Below are 18,351 nucleotides of genomic sequence, written 5' to 3' on the forward strand. Positions count from 1 at the left end.
GGTATATTTTATATTGCAATTTGATTTTCTCGTTTTTATTGATTTCGATTTATGTATCAAAGACTTGTTAATATTTGCAGTATGTTTTTAAATGCGTTTTCTACACATATAGGCTAATTGCGTGGATAAATCCTCCATTGCGACTATATAACAAATTGGTGGCATCCCTTAGTCGTGTTGCTCGCTTTGACATGGTAGTTTTAGTTCTCATGTTACACTTATGTTTTGGGTTTATAGGTTTAAAATGCGGTTCTGCTGTGACGCCGACTCGGCTTACGACTGTAACAAATTGGCGGAGACACGGACTTTAACGCTGACTCGACAAAACACACAATTCAATTATTAACTCGTAACTATTAATTCTTTGTTCATTATTTTGCTGAGCTTACATTTAGCCTTAAGGTTCTGTTTTGGAATACTTTGTTTTGTTAGCTTGTTTAGTTTTTGATGGATTTTCCACTGTTTGGCCAAAATTATGTCCGGGTTTCGCATTTTAATACACAATTTATTTTTTATATTTATATAAAAACAACTAAATATACTGCACACATCATTCGATGCGTTTAAAAGTTCTCCCCCTGCAAGCAATAATAGAATTACTAAAACAGACAATACTATCCAAAATCCAATACTCACGTTATAGTTTTCTTCTCCGTGTTTTTCGGTTCAGGCCTTGCACGGTTTAGCACCTTGAGGAAATCAGAGGTTTTTGCACGCATGCGGGAATGAATGTAGGCCTTTGAACACTATTAGAAAAATGGTACGATAAATATATGATGTACCTAAACTTTTAAACAACTCTCACCTTAATGTGGTAGTGCAAATAATCTCGAAACATGTGAATTAGGTTAATGGTATTGTCCCTTGTTTCTTTGTTGGTGTGGCGAGGAAAGAGCACTGCAAAAATAAAAAAAAATGTTGTAGTTGTAATGTATTGGAAAAATATTGGGTTTATAATTAGAGCTTATGTTCTTTTGTAGACGAACACAAGTCGTCTGTTGTAATATAAATTATCACTCAGGATGCCGTTCGACTTTCTGGTTTCTTTTAGAGTAATTGAGACACAATTCAAAAGTATGCCACTTTGACTCCAGAACACAATAGCATTGGAACTTTGATTATTAATCTGTACACAAACACAAGTCATCTGCTATAATATAATTAATTATTCAGGATGCCGTTTGTCTATATGGTTGATATAGGAGCATTAGAGACACAGATAAAAGGTGTATTTTAAAATATGCCACTTTAACTCCACCCAATCATTCAATGGGTTATTGTGCAGGAGACAAATCATCTTTGGCAATATAATGGATCGATCAAGATGATTCAAACATACAATTAATTTTGGAGCATTGTAGACACGAAAAATAACAGAAATAATCTTCAACATGTAAACTTTGTCTCCAGAAAACGTTTTACTTAATTTTTTGGGCTAGTGTAGACGAACTCAAGTCATCTGTTATAATATGATTAATTATTCAGGATGCCGTTCTTCTTGAATGGTTTATTTTGGGAGCATTTGAGACACTGGTTGAATTATATCTTCGAAGAATGCCACTTTAACTCCAATTGTTTTATCTTACACATTTTATTACTAAAACTAAAGTTAATTATACTTTTATAGACATGTTGTGGCAAGTGTTTCCGAACACAAGTCATCTGTTATAATATGATAAATTATTCAGGATGCCGTTCGACTAATTATTTTAATATTGGAGCATTGGAGACACAAAGTGCAGGATTGTTGCTCAGATATGCCACTTTAACTCCAAAGAAACCAAGGATTAAAACATTTTCATGGCATTTGTACACGAACACAAGTCATCTGATATAATATTATTGATTATTCAGGATGCCGTTCGTCTATCAATTAATTTTGGAGCATTTGAGACACAAATTAAATGCAATTATTAAAAGTATGCCACTTTGACTCCACAGGATATATATTGCAATATTGTGCACGAAAAAAATTGTCCAAGACAATTTAGGATTGCCAAGGACAATTTAAACGGAGCAATTGGTCTTGGAGCATTGTAGACACGAAAAAGATATTTATGCTTTTAACATGTAAACTTTGTCTCCCTTTAAAATTGAAGTTACTTTGGAGAGAGCTATTGTACACGAACACAAGTCATCTGCTATAATACGATTGATTATTCAGGATGCCGTTCGACTATCTGTTAATTTTGGAGCATTTGAGACACAAATAAAAAGCGATTATTTAAAGTGTGCCACTTAGACTCCACTGTATTTATTAGTGTAATATTGTGCACGAAAAAGTTGTCTAAGATTATATAGGATTGCCTTAGACGAATCAAACGGAGCAATTGATCTTGCATTGTAGACACGAAAAAGATTTTTATGCTTTCACATGTAAACTTTGTCTCCGTCTGAAATCTAAGTTCCCTTGATAACAAAATTTGAATTATTGTACACGAACACAAGTCATCTGCTATAATACGATTGATTATTCAGGATGCCGTTCGTCTTTCTGTTGATTTTGGAGCATTTGAGACACAAATTAAAGGCAAAGTTTTAAAGTGTGCCACTTTGACTCCCGCAATATATATATTGCAGTACGAATTTAATAATATTTATGCTTTAAACACGTTACCTATTTCCACATCTAAAACCTAAGTTCTCTCGGTGACAATGAATGAACTATTGTACACGAACACAAGTCATCTGATATAATATTATTGATTATTCAGGATGCCGTTCGTCTCAGTTGATTTTGGAGCATTTGAGACACAAATTAAAGGCAATTATTTAAAAAATGCCACTTTGACTCCAAAATGTATATTTTTTCGATAGTGTGCACGAAAAAAATTGTCCAAAACGATAAAGGATTGCCATGGACGATTCAAACGGAGCAATTAGTCTTGGAGCATTGTAGACACGAAAAATATATATATGTTTTTAACATGTAAACTTTGTCTCCATCTAAAATCGAAGTTCTCTTAGTTACAACATTAGAGTTATTGTAGACGAACACAAGTCATCTGCTATAACACGATTAATTATTCAGGATGCCGTTCTTCTATCTGTTGATTTTGGAGCATTTGAGACACAAATTAAAGGCAAAGTTTTAAAGTATGCCACTTTGACTCCATAGTATTTAATATTGCAATATTGTGCACGAATAAAATTGTCCAAAACGATATAGGATCGCCAAGGACGATTTAAAAGGATCAATTGGTCTTGGAGCATTGTAGACACGAAAAAGATATTTATGCTTTCAACATGTAAACTTTGTCTCCCTTTAAAATTGGAGTTAATTGGTGAGAGATATTGTGCACGAACACAAGTCATCTGCTATAATATGATTGATTATTCAGGATGCCGTTCGTGAATCCATTTTATATTGGAGCATTGGAGACATAGGTCAATTTGAATTTTAAAATATGCCACTTTTACTCCACGGTAATATCGTAGCATAATTGTGCACGAAAGTATTTATCTTTGGAAATATAAGAAAATGCCCAAGATGATTTTAACGATACAATTGATATGGGAGCACTGTAGACACGAAAAAGGCAAAGAAACTACTATAACATGTAAACTTTGGCTCCAGATCCAACATTATAAACTTGATTTTCGTAGAGTAAAATATATCGTAAAATGTAAAGAATAACTGTCCCAAAATATCACTCAAACCTACCGAATGTAACATAGCCGATGTTGTCGCCCACCCTGGCGTCCGTGTTGGCCAATTCCAGCGGCGGTTCGCGGTGCGAGAAGAGCACTTGCGGCGCTGTGTGCGAGGCACGTCGTCCTTCCCTCAATTCCTGCATGAATACTTTGCCGATTATGACGTCGTCCTCATCCCGGAAAATGGTGCTGAAGACGACGGTGACTCGATCGGGCTTGGCCTCCACATACCTGCAAAAAGAAAAAAGTGTATAAGACGACTTGCAATTTCTTAACCTAGTTGTCTGACTTACAAAGTCTCATCGTTGCGGTAATTAATTACGGCCCGCTTTTGGCCCTCTTCACCCTGCTCTTGGTAGTCAAAATACTTTTCGAACACGGACGCGAAACAGTTGCGCTTCAGCAGTCCAATTCTCTTTGCAATCTGCTCGCAGTCCTCTGGAATCTCCTCAAGATTGATAAGTACAGAAACATTGTAGCCTGCAATTATCAGAGTGTAATTAACTTCTTTGAAAGCCAAACTTGAGCTGTGGTTGCATGAACAGACCTTCTTCCGTGTCTGTGAGCAGACTGCCATATTCACGCTTCAGCAACTCGTCGGCTCCATGCTCTTGCAACTGTTTGTAGAACTTTAGCGATATGCTAATCTGTTTCGGAGCATAAGAAAAGTAAAAAGTATTAAAAAAAGGTTTTTCAATACAAATTCTTGAAGAACTCACTCGAACTTTCGTTTTATCGCCATTCACATTGGAAATGTGATAAAGCACACCGTCAAAGTCTGCTATTCTTATGTCTATCGATTCTGGCTTCAGTCTGCAAAGAGAATTCAAAAAATAAGGTCAAGATCGATATGTTATTAGTCATGATTCCACACCCCACCATATCTTATCTCAAAAACCTGTTTATACTTGATTATCTTTTTAAAAAAAGCCAATAACAAAAAATCAAACAAAATTAAATAATATTTCTTTGCGTTTTGCAACAAAATGTTTGCCAACTCGATTTATCTGTTTTAATTTTGTTTCATTAAACAGATTCAGTTTGCCTTTTAAAAATAATTGTAATATGGGGAGAAACTCACACACAAATTAGAAAAAAATTCTAAAATATGCCATAAAATAGCTCCCAATCGTCATTTTAAGGAATTCTAAAACATTATTTTAAGTCTATTGTACACGAACACAAGTCATCTGTTATAATATAAATAATTATTCAGGATGCCGTTCGTCTATCTCGTTAATATTGGAGCTTTTGAAACACAGATTGGAAAATATTCGCAAAGAATGCCACTTTGACTCCACAAAAAAATGTACATCATATAATATTCTGGACGACTTAAATGGAATAGATCTTAACGCCTTTCGATATAAACTTTGTATCCGGAGAAGAGGATTGAATAACACTAGTTGAGCTATTGTGCACGAACACAAGTCATCTGCTATAATATAAGAAATTATTCAGGATGCCGTTCGTCCATCTTGTTGATCTTGGAGCATTTGAGACACAGATCAAAGGAACATTTTAAAATGTGCCACTTTAACCACAATGGCTATTTTATTTAAATATTGTGAACGAAAGTATTTATCTCTGGATATATAATAATACCCAAGATGATTTTAACGTTTCAATTAATATCGGAGCATTGTAGACATGGGAAAGAAAAATAACTTTAGCATGTAAACTTTTTCTCCATAGAAATAACTTAATAAATAATAATCATAATACAAAATATAACCGATTAAACAGGATGGTGATGGTCTATCTAGGAAATATTGGAGCTGTAGAACCACGTTATTTACTTTCAAAGTTAATTAATTATTGTGCAGGAGTCAAACCATCTTTGTCAATATAATGGATCGATTAAGATGATTAAAACATACAATTAATTTTGGAGCATTGTAGACACGAAAAAGTACAGAAATCATCTTCAACATGTAAACTTTGTCTCCGGAAAAAGTCTTTTTTGACTTTACATTTGTAGACCAACACAAGTCATCTGTTATAATATAATTGATTATTCAGGATGCCGTTCGTCTTTCTAGTTGATATAGGAGCATTAGAGACACTGAGCAAATGTTGATTTTTGAACATGCCACTTTGGCTCCACCGGAAATTTCATTGCTGTATTGTGCACGAAAGTATTTATCTGTAGAAATAAGATGCATTTTCCAAGATGACTTAAACGTTGCAATTAATATGGGAGCATTGTAGACACGGGAAAGAATATTACCTTAAGCATGTAAACTTTGTCTCCTAAGAAAATTAGTAGACTTTATTATTCAGGACTAATGTACACGAACACAAGTCATCTGTTATAATATGATTGATTATTCAGGATGCCGTTCGTCTTATGCAATTAATATTGGAGCATTTGAGACACAAATTGAAAGATCTTTGAAGTATGCCACTTTTGCTCCCTGCTTGAATCAATCGGATATTGTTTCTTAATATCAAGTTCTAAGCAATGCTTCAAATCTGGCAACAATTAAATGAGTAATTTGCTAGAGTAGAGTTATATCCTTCATTGTCAATTAAACTAAGTTTAAGTTAGAGGAGTGTGTCTTTTAACCGTTTCATTAATTGTGATTAACTATCAATGCTCGATTTCCTTGACACACTTTTAGGTTAATATCTCCTGAAAACTTGTTGTATTGTATTCTTTTCGGTCTATGGAGAAGACGAATATAGTGGAATTTATAGGTTAAAACTAGAAACCAGTGATAGTGAAATCATGCTATCATGATCTCTTTTGATCTGCACTATTTGTGTGAATCTTTGTGTGAATCCTTATGTTTGGGTAGTAGTTTCGATTTGTGTGCTTCAGGCAATGAGTCAGTTATGTCGTTATGATGCACCAATGATGCGATAAACGAGCTGTAATGAATTAACAAATGCGGTCGACGGGAAGGGGGTGCACTGTACTTGGGTACGTGTGTGGGAGAGAGAGAGCTAAAGCGATGAGTGTTCCAAGTTCCAAGGCTGGAACTACACCCGAATTTGTTCCCGCAAGGAAAGTTGGTGCGAGCGGGAAGGGGCGACGAAGCTGATAACAAAGCCGACTGCTGATAACAGTGGGGAATGCAGTAGATAAACCAAAATGGTGGAACGCGTATTGGAGCCTGAAAAATTTGAACTTACCCTGCTTGGGCATTACGGTATTTGACCAGCAGCGTCTCCTCGATAATACGGTTATTGATTTCCAGCAGGATCATGGCGGTTAACTAACTGTTATTTTTGTGCCAATTGCGGTGACAAATTTTATGACGTTGACTGCCGCTGCTGCTACTTCTTCTTCTGCCGCTCCCTGCGCTCTTTCTGCGGTAACTGTTTCTTCGACTGCCGCCGCTGAGTGCGAGTGCGACGGGGCGAGCTGCTCCAACTCACCAATACTGGCGCATGACGGGCGTATCGTATTAATGAATCAACAACAAAAAATGGGCGCTGATGTCGGCTTTTTTGGTCCGTCACACTCACACACAGATAACCCGGGCACTCCACACACAGAGGCGAATTCCAATGCTCACGCACACAGCCTCAGTTGCAGTGGCACGAAAATCCGTTTTCTCCCCTTCTTCTAATGATCAATTTCCAATCGCTTGAATTTCGCTGCGTGGTAGATGCAGTGGAAAATCGGTCTCGGACCGTAATACTTATTTAATTATAACAAAACGTGGGTGAAAAAGGAGCACGCTGCCGTATTTTTCTTGCAGACGGCGTTGCCAGGTCGCACGATAGAGATGGAGCCTTGGATGATACTATCGATGTCTTTGCGACTATCGATGGTGAGGGTCACACTAATCAAAGCCCTTTACAAATATCATTGTTTATTAAAATATCAGGATAATGTGTCGAAATTAGCGCGCTGTTCGATTCATTAGCACAACCATTAAAAAAAAAACATTTACATATCCTATTTTGTTGAGTTTCCGATCTGGCAACAAGTTTTTTTTAGAGGTGGAACTTATGTCGGTAAATCGTAGCTCGTTGCCGGACTGTCGAAAATAAATAATAACAAATAATAGCGAAAATCAATGGACGACGGCGAGCTGATCAAACTAATAGAGAGCCACCCGATCCTGTACGACAAGGACAGCGCCAGGAGCGTTAAGAATGCGGCACAGAAGGACGCGGCCTGGAAGGCCATCTCCCAGAAGTTGGGCGCCTCCGAAAGGGCTTGCATTACGCGCTGGAAGAGCATCCGCGATCGTTTTGGCAAGGAGTTCCGTCGCTTCCAGGAGCGACCCGACGAACCCACCTACTGGGACATGTTCCCGCGCCTGCTCTTCCTCAAGGATCACTACAAACAAGGACTGGCGAGGAATGAGAGTCTGGATGGGATGCGTTTTGAGCCAAGGGAGCGAAAGAAGCGCCCAAAGGTGGACATGGAGCAGGAGAAGCGGCGCAAGGACGAGGAAGAGGAGGACTGCCAGGACGACCTGTTGAACGAGCAGCTTATCGAGCTGGTCAAGATGCATCCGGTACTGTACGACCGTCACAAGATAAGGGTGTCCAAGAACCTGGCTGCCAAAAACGAAGCCTGGCGCGAGATCTCCGAAAACCTCAATGTGTCGGGTTAGTTTGGACTGTTAAACGTAATGTTAGTACTCAATATTCTTGAATTCGACAGAGGAACTGTGCTACAACCGTTGGAAAAAGTTGCGCGATCGCTTCGCCCGGGAATACCGCAGCCAACAGATCAACCAGGCCACGCCCATCACCTGGCGCTACTTCAATGAGCTCCTCTTTCTGGGTCGCCACTTTCGCAAGGGAGTGCCGCTGATCTTGGAGAACATTAAGCGTCGCGGACGGCCACCTAAGGCGGGCAATCCCTCGGGGAATCCCAGCAAACAGCCGGAGGGTATGGTCATTTCCAACGGCGAGCAGATCTGGGGCGCAGACTATCCCTACAGCACGGACAACGACGAACTGGAGGATGATCTGGAGCTGCCCTATGACGAGGAGATCGAGATCCTTTCCGAGGCGGAGCAGGCAACACCCTATGATTTCATCCTCAGCGAAGCTACGCCATCGCAGGACTTGGAGCCACCGCAGCAATTGCAGGTGACCACCACTACGCCGGCCATGAGCGAGGAGATAATCCACACCATCGACAGAGCGAATCCCGTCGTGGAGGAGCTGTCCTCCATCGTTGAGGACTCTGTCCCGCCTGCCACCACCTCCGACAAACTACTGACCACCGTGATAGCCAACATGGAGACCGTGCTGCAGCAATCGCGGGAGTTGCAGGCCCAGTTCCAGCACGAGCAGCAGGAACAGGAGCGAGAGCAGCAGAGTGCGATGCCGGCAAATAGCCTGCTGGCCAAGGCTCAGATGCTGCTGGACGGCCTGAGTCCGCTGGAGCGATCAAACGCCGAGCGGAAGATCGTGCAATTCCTGTGCCAGTGCCAGATAAAGGCGCTAGACGGGGAGGAAATCGAGGATGTGGCACCTTGTCAGGTGTTCAATTGATGGCAAGGGGAGAGTTCCTATCTAGCTTGTTGTAAATAAGTTCATGTAGACTAGTTTCATACTCTGTTTAAGTTAATTATGCTTTATTAAAGTTTATTTTAACATCTTATTAAAAATACACAGAAAGGTAGCAAAAAATATGTTATTAGATGTACAAAATTAAAAATGACATTTCAGGTTTCCCAATAAAATTTTATAAAAAATTATTTTCAATGCATCTCAATAATCCAGTGCTTGCTATTAAAAACCCAAATTTAAAATTTAATTTATTTACGTGATTTTATGCATTAGTTTCGTACCATGTGTATTTTTGAAACTCCGGTGTTGCAAAGCGCTGATATATCTAACCAAAACTATCGCCATCTGACCGTTACCCGCCAGAGGGCGTTTGAATATTCAAAATAGAGTCGGCTAGACGCAGTCAAAAGCAGAACCCAAAAAATCAGACAAAAACAGACCAAAATAAATAAAATACCGCCCACGCCGGCACCATTTATTGCAATTAATAACGAACAAATTCACGCACACGCAGCAGATGGATAAACAAATCGGTTGGCGTGCATTTGGCGCTGGGATAAGCAAGCGCCCAGAGATTTTGATTCGCTTAGTTGCCGCCTCCGGTTCACACGGTGCAGTTGCTCGGACCCCGAGATACGGATACGAATCCAAATCCGAATCTGTATCGGAATATCTAGCTGTGCGTCAAAGAGCGCCGCCGAAACGCTGGGAATTATTAAGATAATAAACGGGAGCGCTTTTTAAGTGCCTGCGAATGGTTCTTCTCGGGCATAAACTAGTTTTGTGTAAATAAACGAAGCGCCCGGCAAGCGTTTGAAGTTCTGGCCGGGATCCGGATTCCCAGCGTGGAATTTACGGTATGTGTGGCGTGAGGGGATAAAGGAAAAGCGTGCGCCCATTGTTGTGACACTTGCCGGCTCATCTTCCTCATAAAACCAAGCCCCATATCGCTGCTCCATGAGCTTGTGGCCATTAGCTCAATCATCGACGTTGGAGGCGGCTCCTTGGTGGTCTTTTATGCTGCCATAATAGTTCCATTCTTTGTTGACACACAGGTAAGTTCACTTGGAAAAATATGATGGTCTATTGTTGGTTTTTGTTTGGTGGAAATTAAACAAAAAATTCGAATTTTCATAACTTACCATATACAACGAAAAATTGAAGATCGGTTTTATTTTACTGAAATCAGTGTTTTATTTTACTGTCATTACTTTTATACTACAATATCTTAGATTTATTTTAATGTCTAAAATTCAAATTTAAACAAATACTAAAAAATTAAATTATATATTTCGTCCTATAATTCTTGTTAAAAAGTATTCATTTTCTAATAATGTAAACATAAATAAAATTTCACAAATGTTTTTGGCTTTAAAAATCAATAAATAAAATGATAAGGGTAACAATTTTTTGTAAATTTTTAAAAATGAATTTGGATTAAGGACATTGAAAACAAAAATTTTTTTATGACTTATAAATGGTATATGCTAGCGCCAAACATTTCAAATTGATAATGCGGAAAAATAAATGTAGCTATTAAATAAATAAATAAATAAGCAAGTAACGTAAAATTTTTCTCAGTGCGCAGTAAGCTGACAGTAATTCATATGCATCCATCCATCGCTGGCTTGATATTTTTAAAGCTCAAATGCAAATGTCGCTCCAGCATTTAAAGTTCAGCAACCGCAGACCTTTGACCTGACCCCGAATCACCTCGGGCAACGGGGGCTGCCACCCACGTTTACAAAGCATCCACTTTGTCACTTCATTGGAGGTCGAATCATCAATCACCCATGGCCATGGGTGGTTGTTCCACCCCACCCCACTCCACCCCAATACATAGCCCCGCCCACTGGTCTATTTTGCACTTGCAATTGTCTGCGAACAGAATTTGTATAATTGCCAATTGCCGCGGATTTACTCGATTGCAGAGACCAAATAATATTCAGCATACGCCGTGTGTGCCAAATTAATTGTAATACATTTCGCCGCACTGCCGCACACAAATACACTCGCGCACTAGAGGGGCTCTTATAAATTTATATATAACATATATTTATATATATATATAGAAATAAGGAGAGATTCGCATAACAATAAATCCAAACTGAACATTTGCGCCGCTTTGCACTTTGGAGCACTGAGTTGTCTGTAAATTTGCGATTTTGCCATGGTTCTGTTCTCTCTGCATTCGAACACATTGTTTTTGGCAAATATATGTGCAGCAGAAATTGCAATAAGTGCCTGTGTATGTGTCTGTGTTGGCGAGCTCCTCGAGGGCTGTAAAGTAATTTGATTTCTGAATGAGCTCCTCATGCGGCTAAGCAATTCGGCAATAATCATTGAAAAAAAAGTGTAGTAATGCCAAAAAGGCATTCCTGATTGTGATAATTGCATATATGCAGTGATTTAGCTTTTAATCGAGAATGTTTCGGTCTTAATTTACTGTTCTGGGTAGACAATTAATAAAAAGGGACTAATATGGGTGTTATAAAGTTATTGAAGTATCAAAAGATAGGCAAACTGAAAATTTTAAAATATTTAATTATTACTTAAAATTGTGTATGCCAATAGTTTTTTTGACAAACACGCAATGCCATCTGGTTATAAGTTTTCTTTGAAATATATTGAAAACGAGGAATTATTATTAATATTTACAGAAGAATAACCGATAAATAATTTAAATTCTTTAAAAAATTAATTAAAGAATGGGTCTAGTTTTAAGGCAACAGGTTTTAAATAATTAAAAAATAAAACAATTACATTGTTTACCCAATTATTACTTCCTAAGATGTAAAAAAAGTATCTTGAATTAAATTAATTTAAAACTTAAAAAGCCATCTTGGATTTATGCAATAAATGCAATTAAAAGGCTTCGAAGTGCACCTATTTATACACAAAAAGAAAATGCCTCCAAAATTTTGTTCACAACCCTCGTTGTTGTTACTTGAACGTAACCCATTTCGTGTACGTGATGGACACACACTTTTCCGCTTTTACCCCTTTTCCGTGTATGCGTATCCCATTGCCCTTCGGTAGGCTGCAGTGCAGCTACATTTTTTTTATGGCTGTTGCGACATGTTTTGCATGGCCGAAAAACAAAAACATGGGGCCCGAGCCCAGAACAAAAGTTCAAACACTGTTGCAAACAATTTGCAATAAAATTGAATGCACAACCGATGGCGAAGGGAAAGCTACAATAACAGCAACAACGGTGGCCAAAACTCAATCATGTGGCCAGTGGAGTGGGCCACTAAGTGGCCCTGCCCCCTTTTTGCTCAACCTTTGTTTGGAGCTTTGAACCTTGGCGCCATTTCGCTGACCGGCGCAGCCAGGCGCATAAATTTTCCTTCGTCTTTCGACTGGCAGGAAAAGCGAGGGGGAAAAGCGCAGGGAAAGCCGAGAGGCTGCAGTTCAAAAGACTCGCTTGGCAAAAGTTCAGATCAAACTTGCGTCTTGTTCTTGCGCTTTTCGCCTCGTTCGAACGCTCGCTCCCCGGGTTTTGCCATCTCGGCAGCAATGACCTACAAAAGCATTTAAAATTTACGACTTGGAGGCGATTCTGGCTCGAGATGAATGAAGACAAAGTGCAGAAATGGCCAAGGAGGTGGTTCTTCTCCAAACCATGTCAGTGGTGCCAATCATTTGCGAAAGAAAAACACAAAAAAGAAATCAAATGTATTCAAACGCAATTAAACGACTTCAATAAAAAGGACGTCTGTTCTTAACTGAATTTTGACGACATTAGCCCATTTAGTTTATCTAAAATAGTTTATATTCCTATATTCACAAGCAAAATGAATTAAATTTACATTTATTTATTATTATGACATTATTAAAGAAAGTTTTAATAATCAAAAATATATATATCTTCTTACGTTATAGGTATTCACTACTTATAAAATATGCTATAATTTATACAATTTAATGTTTAGTTTGAGATCCACATATTTTGATGAGGACAACAACATGTGAGTCGACTCTATCGGTCATTGTTAATATTACGGCCAATTATTTATTCATTAAGCAATGCTGTTTATTTGTATTTATATATGGTACACAAGATTTAATCAAGTTAAAATGATGAAGGAGTCTTTGTCTAGCTGCTGAAAAGGTAAATATGCCATGGGCCCCCTTAATTGAGTAAATACATACAACCTAATGGAATTAATTGCCAGGCAGTCTGTACTGTTGATCCTAGCGACCTGGCAGCTCGTTGGGAGTTTTCCGAAGCGTGGAAATTTGCGCCGCATGCGTCAAGCTGTTTAATTGCACTTGTGTGCAATTACATTTAAGTAACTGAAAGGGGGAGTGCACTTTGCTGACAATTAGGTGCACACGCGTGCACAAATTGGATCGGGCAGCGCCCACGGGGCGTATGCGTAATCAAAAGAACAAAGACCATGCTACGTCAGACAACAAAAGGCTTGCCGAAAATCAGAGTGCGAAACCATATCAATCTGCACTATAAATATATCTCGGGCAGGAGGTCCCGAATTATTTATACACATACGTACATTCCTTCGCTCTGACTGCACGAGTTTGGCGATTTGCAATTACTTTGCTATTTTGGCATTGGCTTTTCTTCTTCGCCGTCGCTCCGTCTGCGTCTGGCTGTGCTGCTTTCCCCGACCGCTTTTCCTCTCGCCATTTTCCCATTCAATGGTCCATTGTCTGAGCACGCTTGGCATCGATTCAAGAGCGCGAAATCGAATGCTACTGCTCATTACTCATACGCAACGTGGCACATCGAGGAAAAGCGAACATGAAAAAACTTTCAAGGGGAATAGGAAATAATTGCCAAATTAAAGGAAGATTTGTCAATGATTTTAACTTTAAAATATTTAAAGAATTTTCCAAAGTTTTCTTATAATCAGAACAACAATTTAATATAAATTCTTTGCATTTCTTGTAACTATAAAACCCTATGAACTATTTAATCATGACTCCATTTTATTTTTTTTTTAATTCCAATAATACCTTACATTCTGTTGAGTATTGGCATTCAAAGATTCGGGAGTGGTATAAAAAATGGAGTAATTCAATTTGCGTAAACACATTTCGAAACAGATTTATGGATTATTATCCCAAAAATTCATTATAATGCCGGAGAATTGCCAAATTGAGAGCAAAAATTCGTGAATTCATAATCATTTGAAATCTACATAAATAAGCAAATTGAATGTGTTTGTAAAGGCGGCAAATGCAAAAGTTAATTATGCGCAAAGTGAAACCAAATGTTTTGGCTCAAACACCATTGCTGGCGAATGTCGAAAGCAAATTGAATGTAAACTGAGAAAAATGAAATACGATGAGCACTGTGGCCGCAAAGGGGGAGGCGAAGGGCCATCCATTTAATGGCCAACTGTCCGCTGGCCTCACAGATCTCGAAATACTGTACACAATATAGAGGAAAAATAGAGAATACATAAATCTACGGCTAGATGCTGTCTGGCTGATATAAAAAATATATCACAAAAGCATTTCAAGTGCTCTGACAAAGGCGCTAAAAGCAAATGGATAACAAGCGAAACATTCAAACATGTGAACATAAAAACAAATTAATCAATTTCATGCAGACAACAAAAGCCAAAAAAATGCGTTTGCATTTTTATTGCGAAACTTTTCCAAAAAAAAAACAGGCAATGAACTCGACGTGTTTTTCTTGACTAATTTAATGTTTTAAGTTCAGACAATCAATTCTCAATAAAGGCGTTTTTGACAACAAAAATGTTAAGCAAATGATCAGGAAGTACAAAAAAATGTATGTATTTCTGAAAACCCTTAACGAAAACCAAAATAAGTATAGATACTAGATAGTATAACGTTAAGTAGCGTTTAAGCATTCAAAGCTTAAGAAAAATATACATATGATTAGACTTTTATTTTAATATCTTGTTAAGTTAAGGATCAGCTCTTTTCGATATAAATGTAAGTCAAAAGTATTATTTATTTTTCATGAGAAAGTAAGAATTGATATCCAAAATATTAAAAAAAAAAAGTATTTATAATTACTAACAATTATGTAGATCAGAACTAAAGCGTAGTTTATTGTTCTTAAATCTTTTTGAATATTTAAAGTGGTAAAAGTCAGCAAAAATAAAAACAAGTAAATATAACTAAATTCGGAACATTGCCAAATATTTCTGTTATACTTTCATTTATTTATTATGTACTTAAGCTGAATTTTATTTCAACTTTCTATTCTTCACATAAAACAAACACTCGTGTCCTTTGAGACCATTTGAAGGGGGAAGCCAACCAAAGAATTCATTTTGGCACTCAGCATATGCGTCGTGGTCAAGGCGAAGATTATTATTATTGAATATTTTATAATGCATTGCCCAATGCCCAGCACACCAATATTTTCGTAGAGGGGGAAAATAAATATGTGTGCGAAAACTCGAGCTGCAAAAGTTTATGGCATGAACAGTTTCAATGGGGCGCTCAGCGCCAAAAAATGTTTTCGAGTGCGAGCCGCATTCGACCACTTCACTCTGCTGGGGGCGGTGGGCGCTGGGCGTGGCAGGGGCAGTGGGCGGAGGGCGGAGGGCGTGGCGGCGAACGGTACTTGAGAAACGGCGCGCGAATTTGTTGCCAACTTTCTGGGCATCGAAATGATGGCATCGTTGGGTACGAGTTCGAGTGCCCCTGGCTCACTAATTTGCCGCCGCCGATTGTCGCGTTCAACATTTTACATATTTCCCGAATCGGCGTCCATTTCGTGGATTTATATTATTTATTTTATGGGTCTAGGTGTGGAAAGATGGTTAAGACTGCGCGTTGTGCTGGGAAATTTATAACGATGAATGGGAACGATATTTGAAACAATCAATATATATGATTTTGTATCTAGCCATACCTTAAATTCAATATATTGAGCAAAAAACCTCTACAAAAATATAATATTTGAAAAGCTCTTATTCTACCGCAAATAATATAGAGTTCTTTTATTTATATTTAATTTGCATAAACATTTGTGGATTCTTAAAACAAAAATAAAACCTAAACCTTTAGAGCTTGCCAGTCCTACAAAATTTATTTTAAAGATACTGAAACTTATAAATTATTGCTACTTAAATACAAATTTATTAATCTAATATTCAATTAAATTTAAGAAATATATTTAAACAGCAAGATGAAATTTTTCTGTAAGCAATATCTTTCCAAGTTAAGCCAGGAAGAAAATGAAAGCATTGCTGGCATAACTTTAAGAAGTATAACGTTATTGTTTTATTATAATATCATTTTCTTTATCAAAAGTCCCACTCTGAGTTTATGGCCACTTAAAGCTATTTAAAGTCCTTCGCACAATAAAGTTGGATTATCTATCGCGAAATAGTTACCATATTGTTCAGATGAAAGCATTTAATATGCCCGGCAAACGTCTGCGTCTCTGTTTATTCAGGTATCTATGTTTAGCGTCTGTTCACGGCTAAAATCCCTCGTGATATTTTTCAATGAACAAACGGCAGTCCACCTCTTCTTTCCCTTCGGCTCTTGGCAGTCCGAGATATTTATGAACCGCATTCGCATAATTATGACTTATACTCTTTTAATCTTCGACGATTTTGCGGGCGAACAACGCGGCGTATGCGCAACGCGGACTTTGACTGCGTCGAACATATGTGCCATTAATTTGCAAGTAATTAAAATGCCGACGAATTACTGCAATCCCAATAGAAACAAAAGCAAATATCTTATGTTGAATGCAGCTAAATTCCCATTTGGTTTGCCATTCGCGTTCGTGTCTGCCAAAACCAAAAAATATACATCTTGCGTCATGCACTGCACATTGTGTGGCACAATCTGTGCCAAGTTTTCAAATATAAATAAAAGTTATATGCGAAACGAAAATGTTTGCCTAGCCGATCGGCAGAAGGCGGCAGCAATTAATGCAAAATAAAATGTAATTATACTGCCCGTTTAAAAATAATCGATTTAATTAAATTTAAAATTGCATTCGTGGCTAATTGAATAGCAGAATCACCCTGATGGCGTCGAAGGAAGGCGTCTGCTCGGGGTTGGGTAATCAGCTACTTAATGCCCATTGTGCTCTCAAGCATTTGGCAGTAATTGTTAGCAAGAAAAATGCCATAATTAGCGCAAAACACAATAAGATAAAAGGAAGGCAAACAAGAAAGGAAAAGGCGAGTCTTCCTTTCAATTGTGAACCTGGATTATGAAACGAACGAGGTCCGCTGTTAATTTGAGATTGTTTCTTAATTGTTAATTAGTGCTTTGATTCATTTAAAGATTTAATTGTTTATTAAAGTATAATATAAATATTATAATTCCTAGATCAAAGATGTTTTAGTGATTCATACTCAAAGTAATGGTGTCATTTTAAAGCTGTTTTAAAAATATATATATGAAAGCCAGGTTATTACATTGATGTGGGTTAGATATAACTATTTTGTAATTCTTTCAAATGTATTCCCAAAGTTTGAAGTTAAAACAAGAAAGGAAAGCTAACTTCGGGCGGAGCCGAAGTTGATATACCCTTGCAGAATATTCTATAAATTATATTCTCCAAAATTATTCATATGATGCATTCTTAATACTCATAAAAAGTCCCAACTTCCTAACTTTAAAAACACCAAAGTTATGTCATTTCCAATCGTTCAGTTATATAGCAGCTATAGGATATAGTCGGCCGATCCTTATGAAATTTGGTAGGTGGGTTTGATTGGCCAACAATAAAACCCATAGAAAATTCCAACTTCCTAACTTTACAAACATCAAAGTTATGGCATTTCCGATCAATCAGTTATATGGCAGCTATAGGATATAGTCCTCCGATCCTTATGAAATTTGGTAGGTCGGATTGATTGGCCAAAAATAAAACCCATAGAAAATCCCAACTTCCTAACTTTAAAAACACCAAAGTTATGGCTTTTCCGATCGTTCAGTTATATGGCAGCTATATGATATAGTGGCCCGATCCGGCTCGTTCCGACTTATATACTACCTGCAATAGAAAGACAACTTTTGGGAAAGTTTCAACCAGATAGCTTTAAAACTGAGGGACTAGTTTGCGTAGAAACGGACGGACAGACGGACAGACGGACAGACGGACAGACGGACGGACAGACGGACGGACAGACGGACGGACAGACGGACAGACGGACATGGCTAGATTGACTCTCCTGGTGATGCTGATCAAGAATATATATACTTTATAGGGTCGGAAATGTCTCCTTCACTGCG

At 37.9% G+C, this 18,351-nt stretch overlaps 3 protein-coding genes across 3 annotated transcripts in view; 2 read left to right on the top strand and 1 right to left on the bottom strand.

The window, feature by feature from the left end:
• Positions 1 to 6: 6 nt before the first annotated feature.
• On the bottom strand, positions 7 to 7,386 carry LOC108052108 (actin-related protein 2/3 complex subunit 2). The gene is made up of 8 exons (XM_017134434.2): positions 6,793 to 7,386; positions 4,374 to 4,467; positions 4,202 to 4,301; positions 3,948 to 4,134; positions 3,665 to 3,885; positions 806 to 897; positions 637 to 746; positions 7 to 578 (listed from the first exon to the last, which is right to left on the bottom strand). The coding sequence occupies exons 1-8, from the start codon at positions 6,864 to 6,866 to the stop codon at positions 551 to 553; spliced, it is 906 nt and encodes a 301-aa protein (XP_016989923.1). The 5' UTR covers positions 6,867 to 7,386; the 3' UTR covers positions 7 to 550.
• An 82-nt stretch (positions 7,387 to 7,468) lies between these two features.
• On the top strand, positions 7,469 to 9,193 carry LOC108052107. The gene is made up of 2 exons (XM_017134433.2): positions 7,469 to 8,226; positions 8,282 to 9,193. Exons 1-2 carry the CDS (start codon positions 7,686 to 7,688, stop codon positions 9,121 to 9,123), a joined length of 1,383 nt encoding a protein of 460 aa, XP_016989922.1. The 5' UTR covers positions 7,469 to 7,685; the 3' UTR covers positions 9,124 to 9,193.
• A 546-nt stretch (positions 9,194 to 9,739) lies between these two features.
• Positions 9,740 to 18,351, top strand: part of LOC108044493 (calmodulin-lysine N-methyltransferase) — a 29,837-nt gene continuing 21,225 nt past the window's right edge. The window contains exon 1 of the mRNA XM_044460268.1: positions 9,740 to 10,196. The gene's annotated coding sequence lies outside the window, so the exon portion shown is untranslated. The remainder of the gene's footprint in view (positions 10,197 to 18,351) is intronic.

Source organism: Drosophila rhopaloa, unplaced genomic scaffold (assembly GCF_018152115.1).
Source record: "Drosophila rhopaloa isolate 14029-0021.01 unplaced genomic scaffold, ASM1815211v1 contig_2, whole genome shotgun sequence".
NCBI lineage: Eukaryota > Metazoa > Arthropoda > Insecta > Diptera > Drosophilidae > Drosophila > Drosophila rhopaloa.

Excerpts from the sequence above, each read along its gene's own strand:
- LOC108052108 (XM_017134434.2), bottom strand. The coding sequence starts at position 6,866 with ATGATCCTGCTGGAAATCAATAACCGTATTATCGAGGAGACGCTGCTG. Across the intron at positions 4,135-4,201 it reads GCTCACAGACACGGAAGAAG|GCTACAATGTTTCTGTACTT; the intron begins GTCTGTTCATGC and ends TGATAATTGCAG. Across the intron at positions 3,886-3,947 it reads TACCGCAACGATGAGACTTT|GTATGTGGAGGCCAAGCCCG; the intron begins GTAAGTCAGACA and ends TTCTTTTTGCAG.
- LOC108052107 (XM_017134433.2), top strand. The coding sequence starts at position 7,686 with ATGGACGACGGCGAGCTGATCAAACTAATAGAGAGCCACCCGATCCTG. Across the intron at positions 8,227-8,281 it reads CGAAAACCTCAATGTGTCGG|AGGAACTGTGCTACAACCGT; the intron begins GTTAGTTTGGAC and ends TGAATTCGACAG.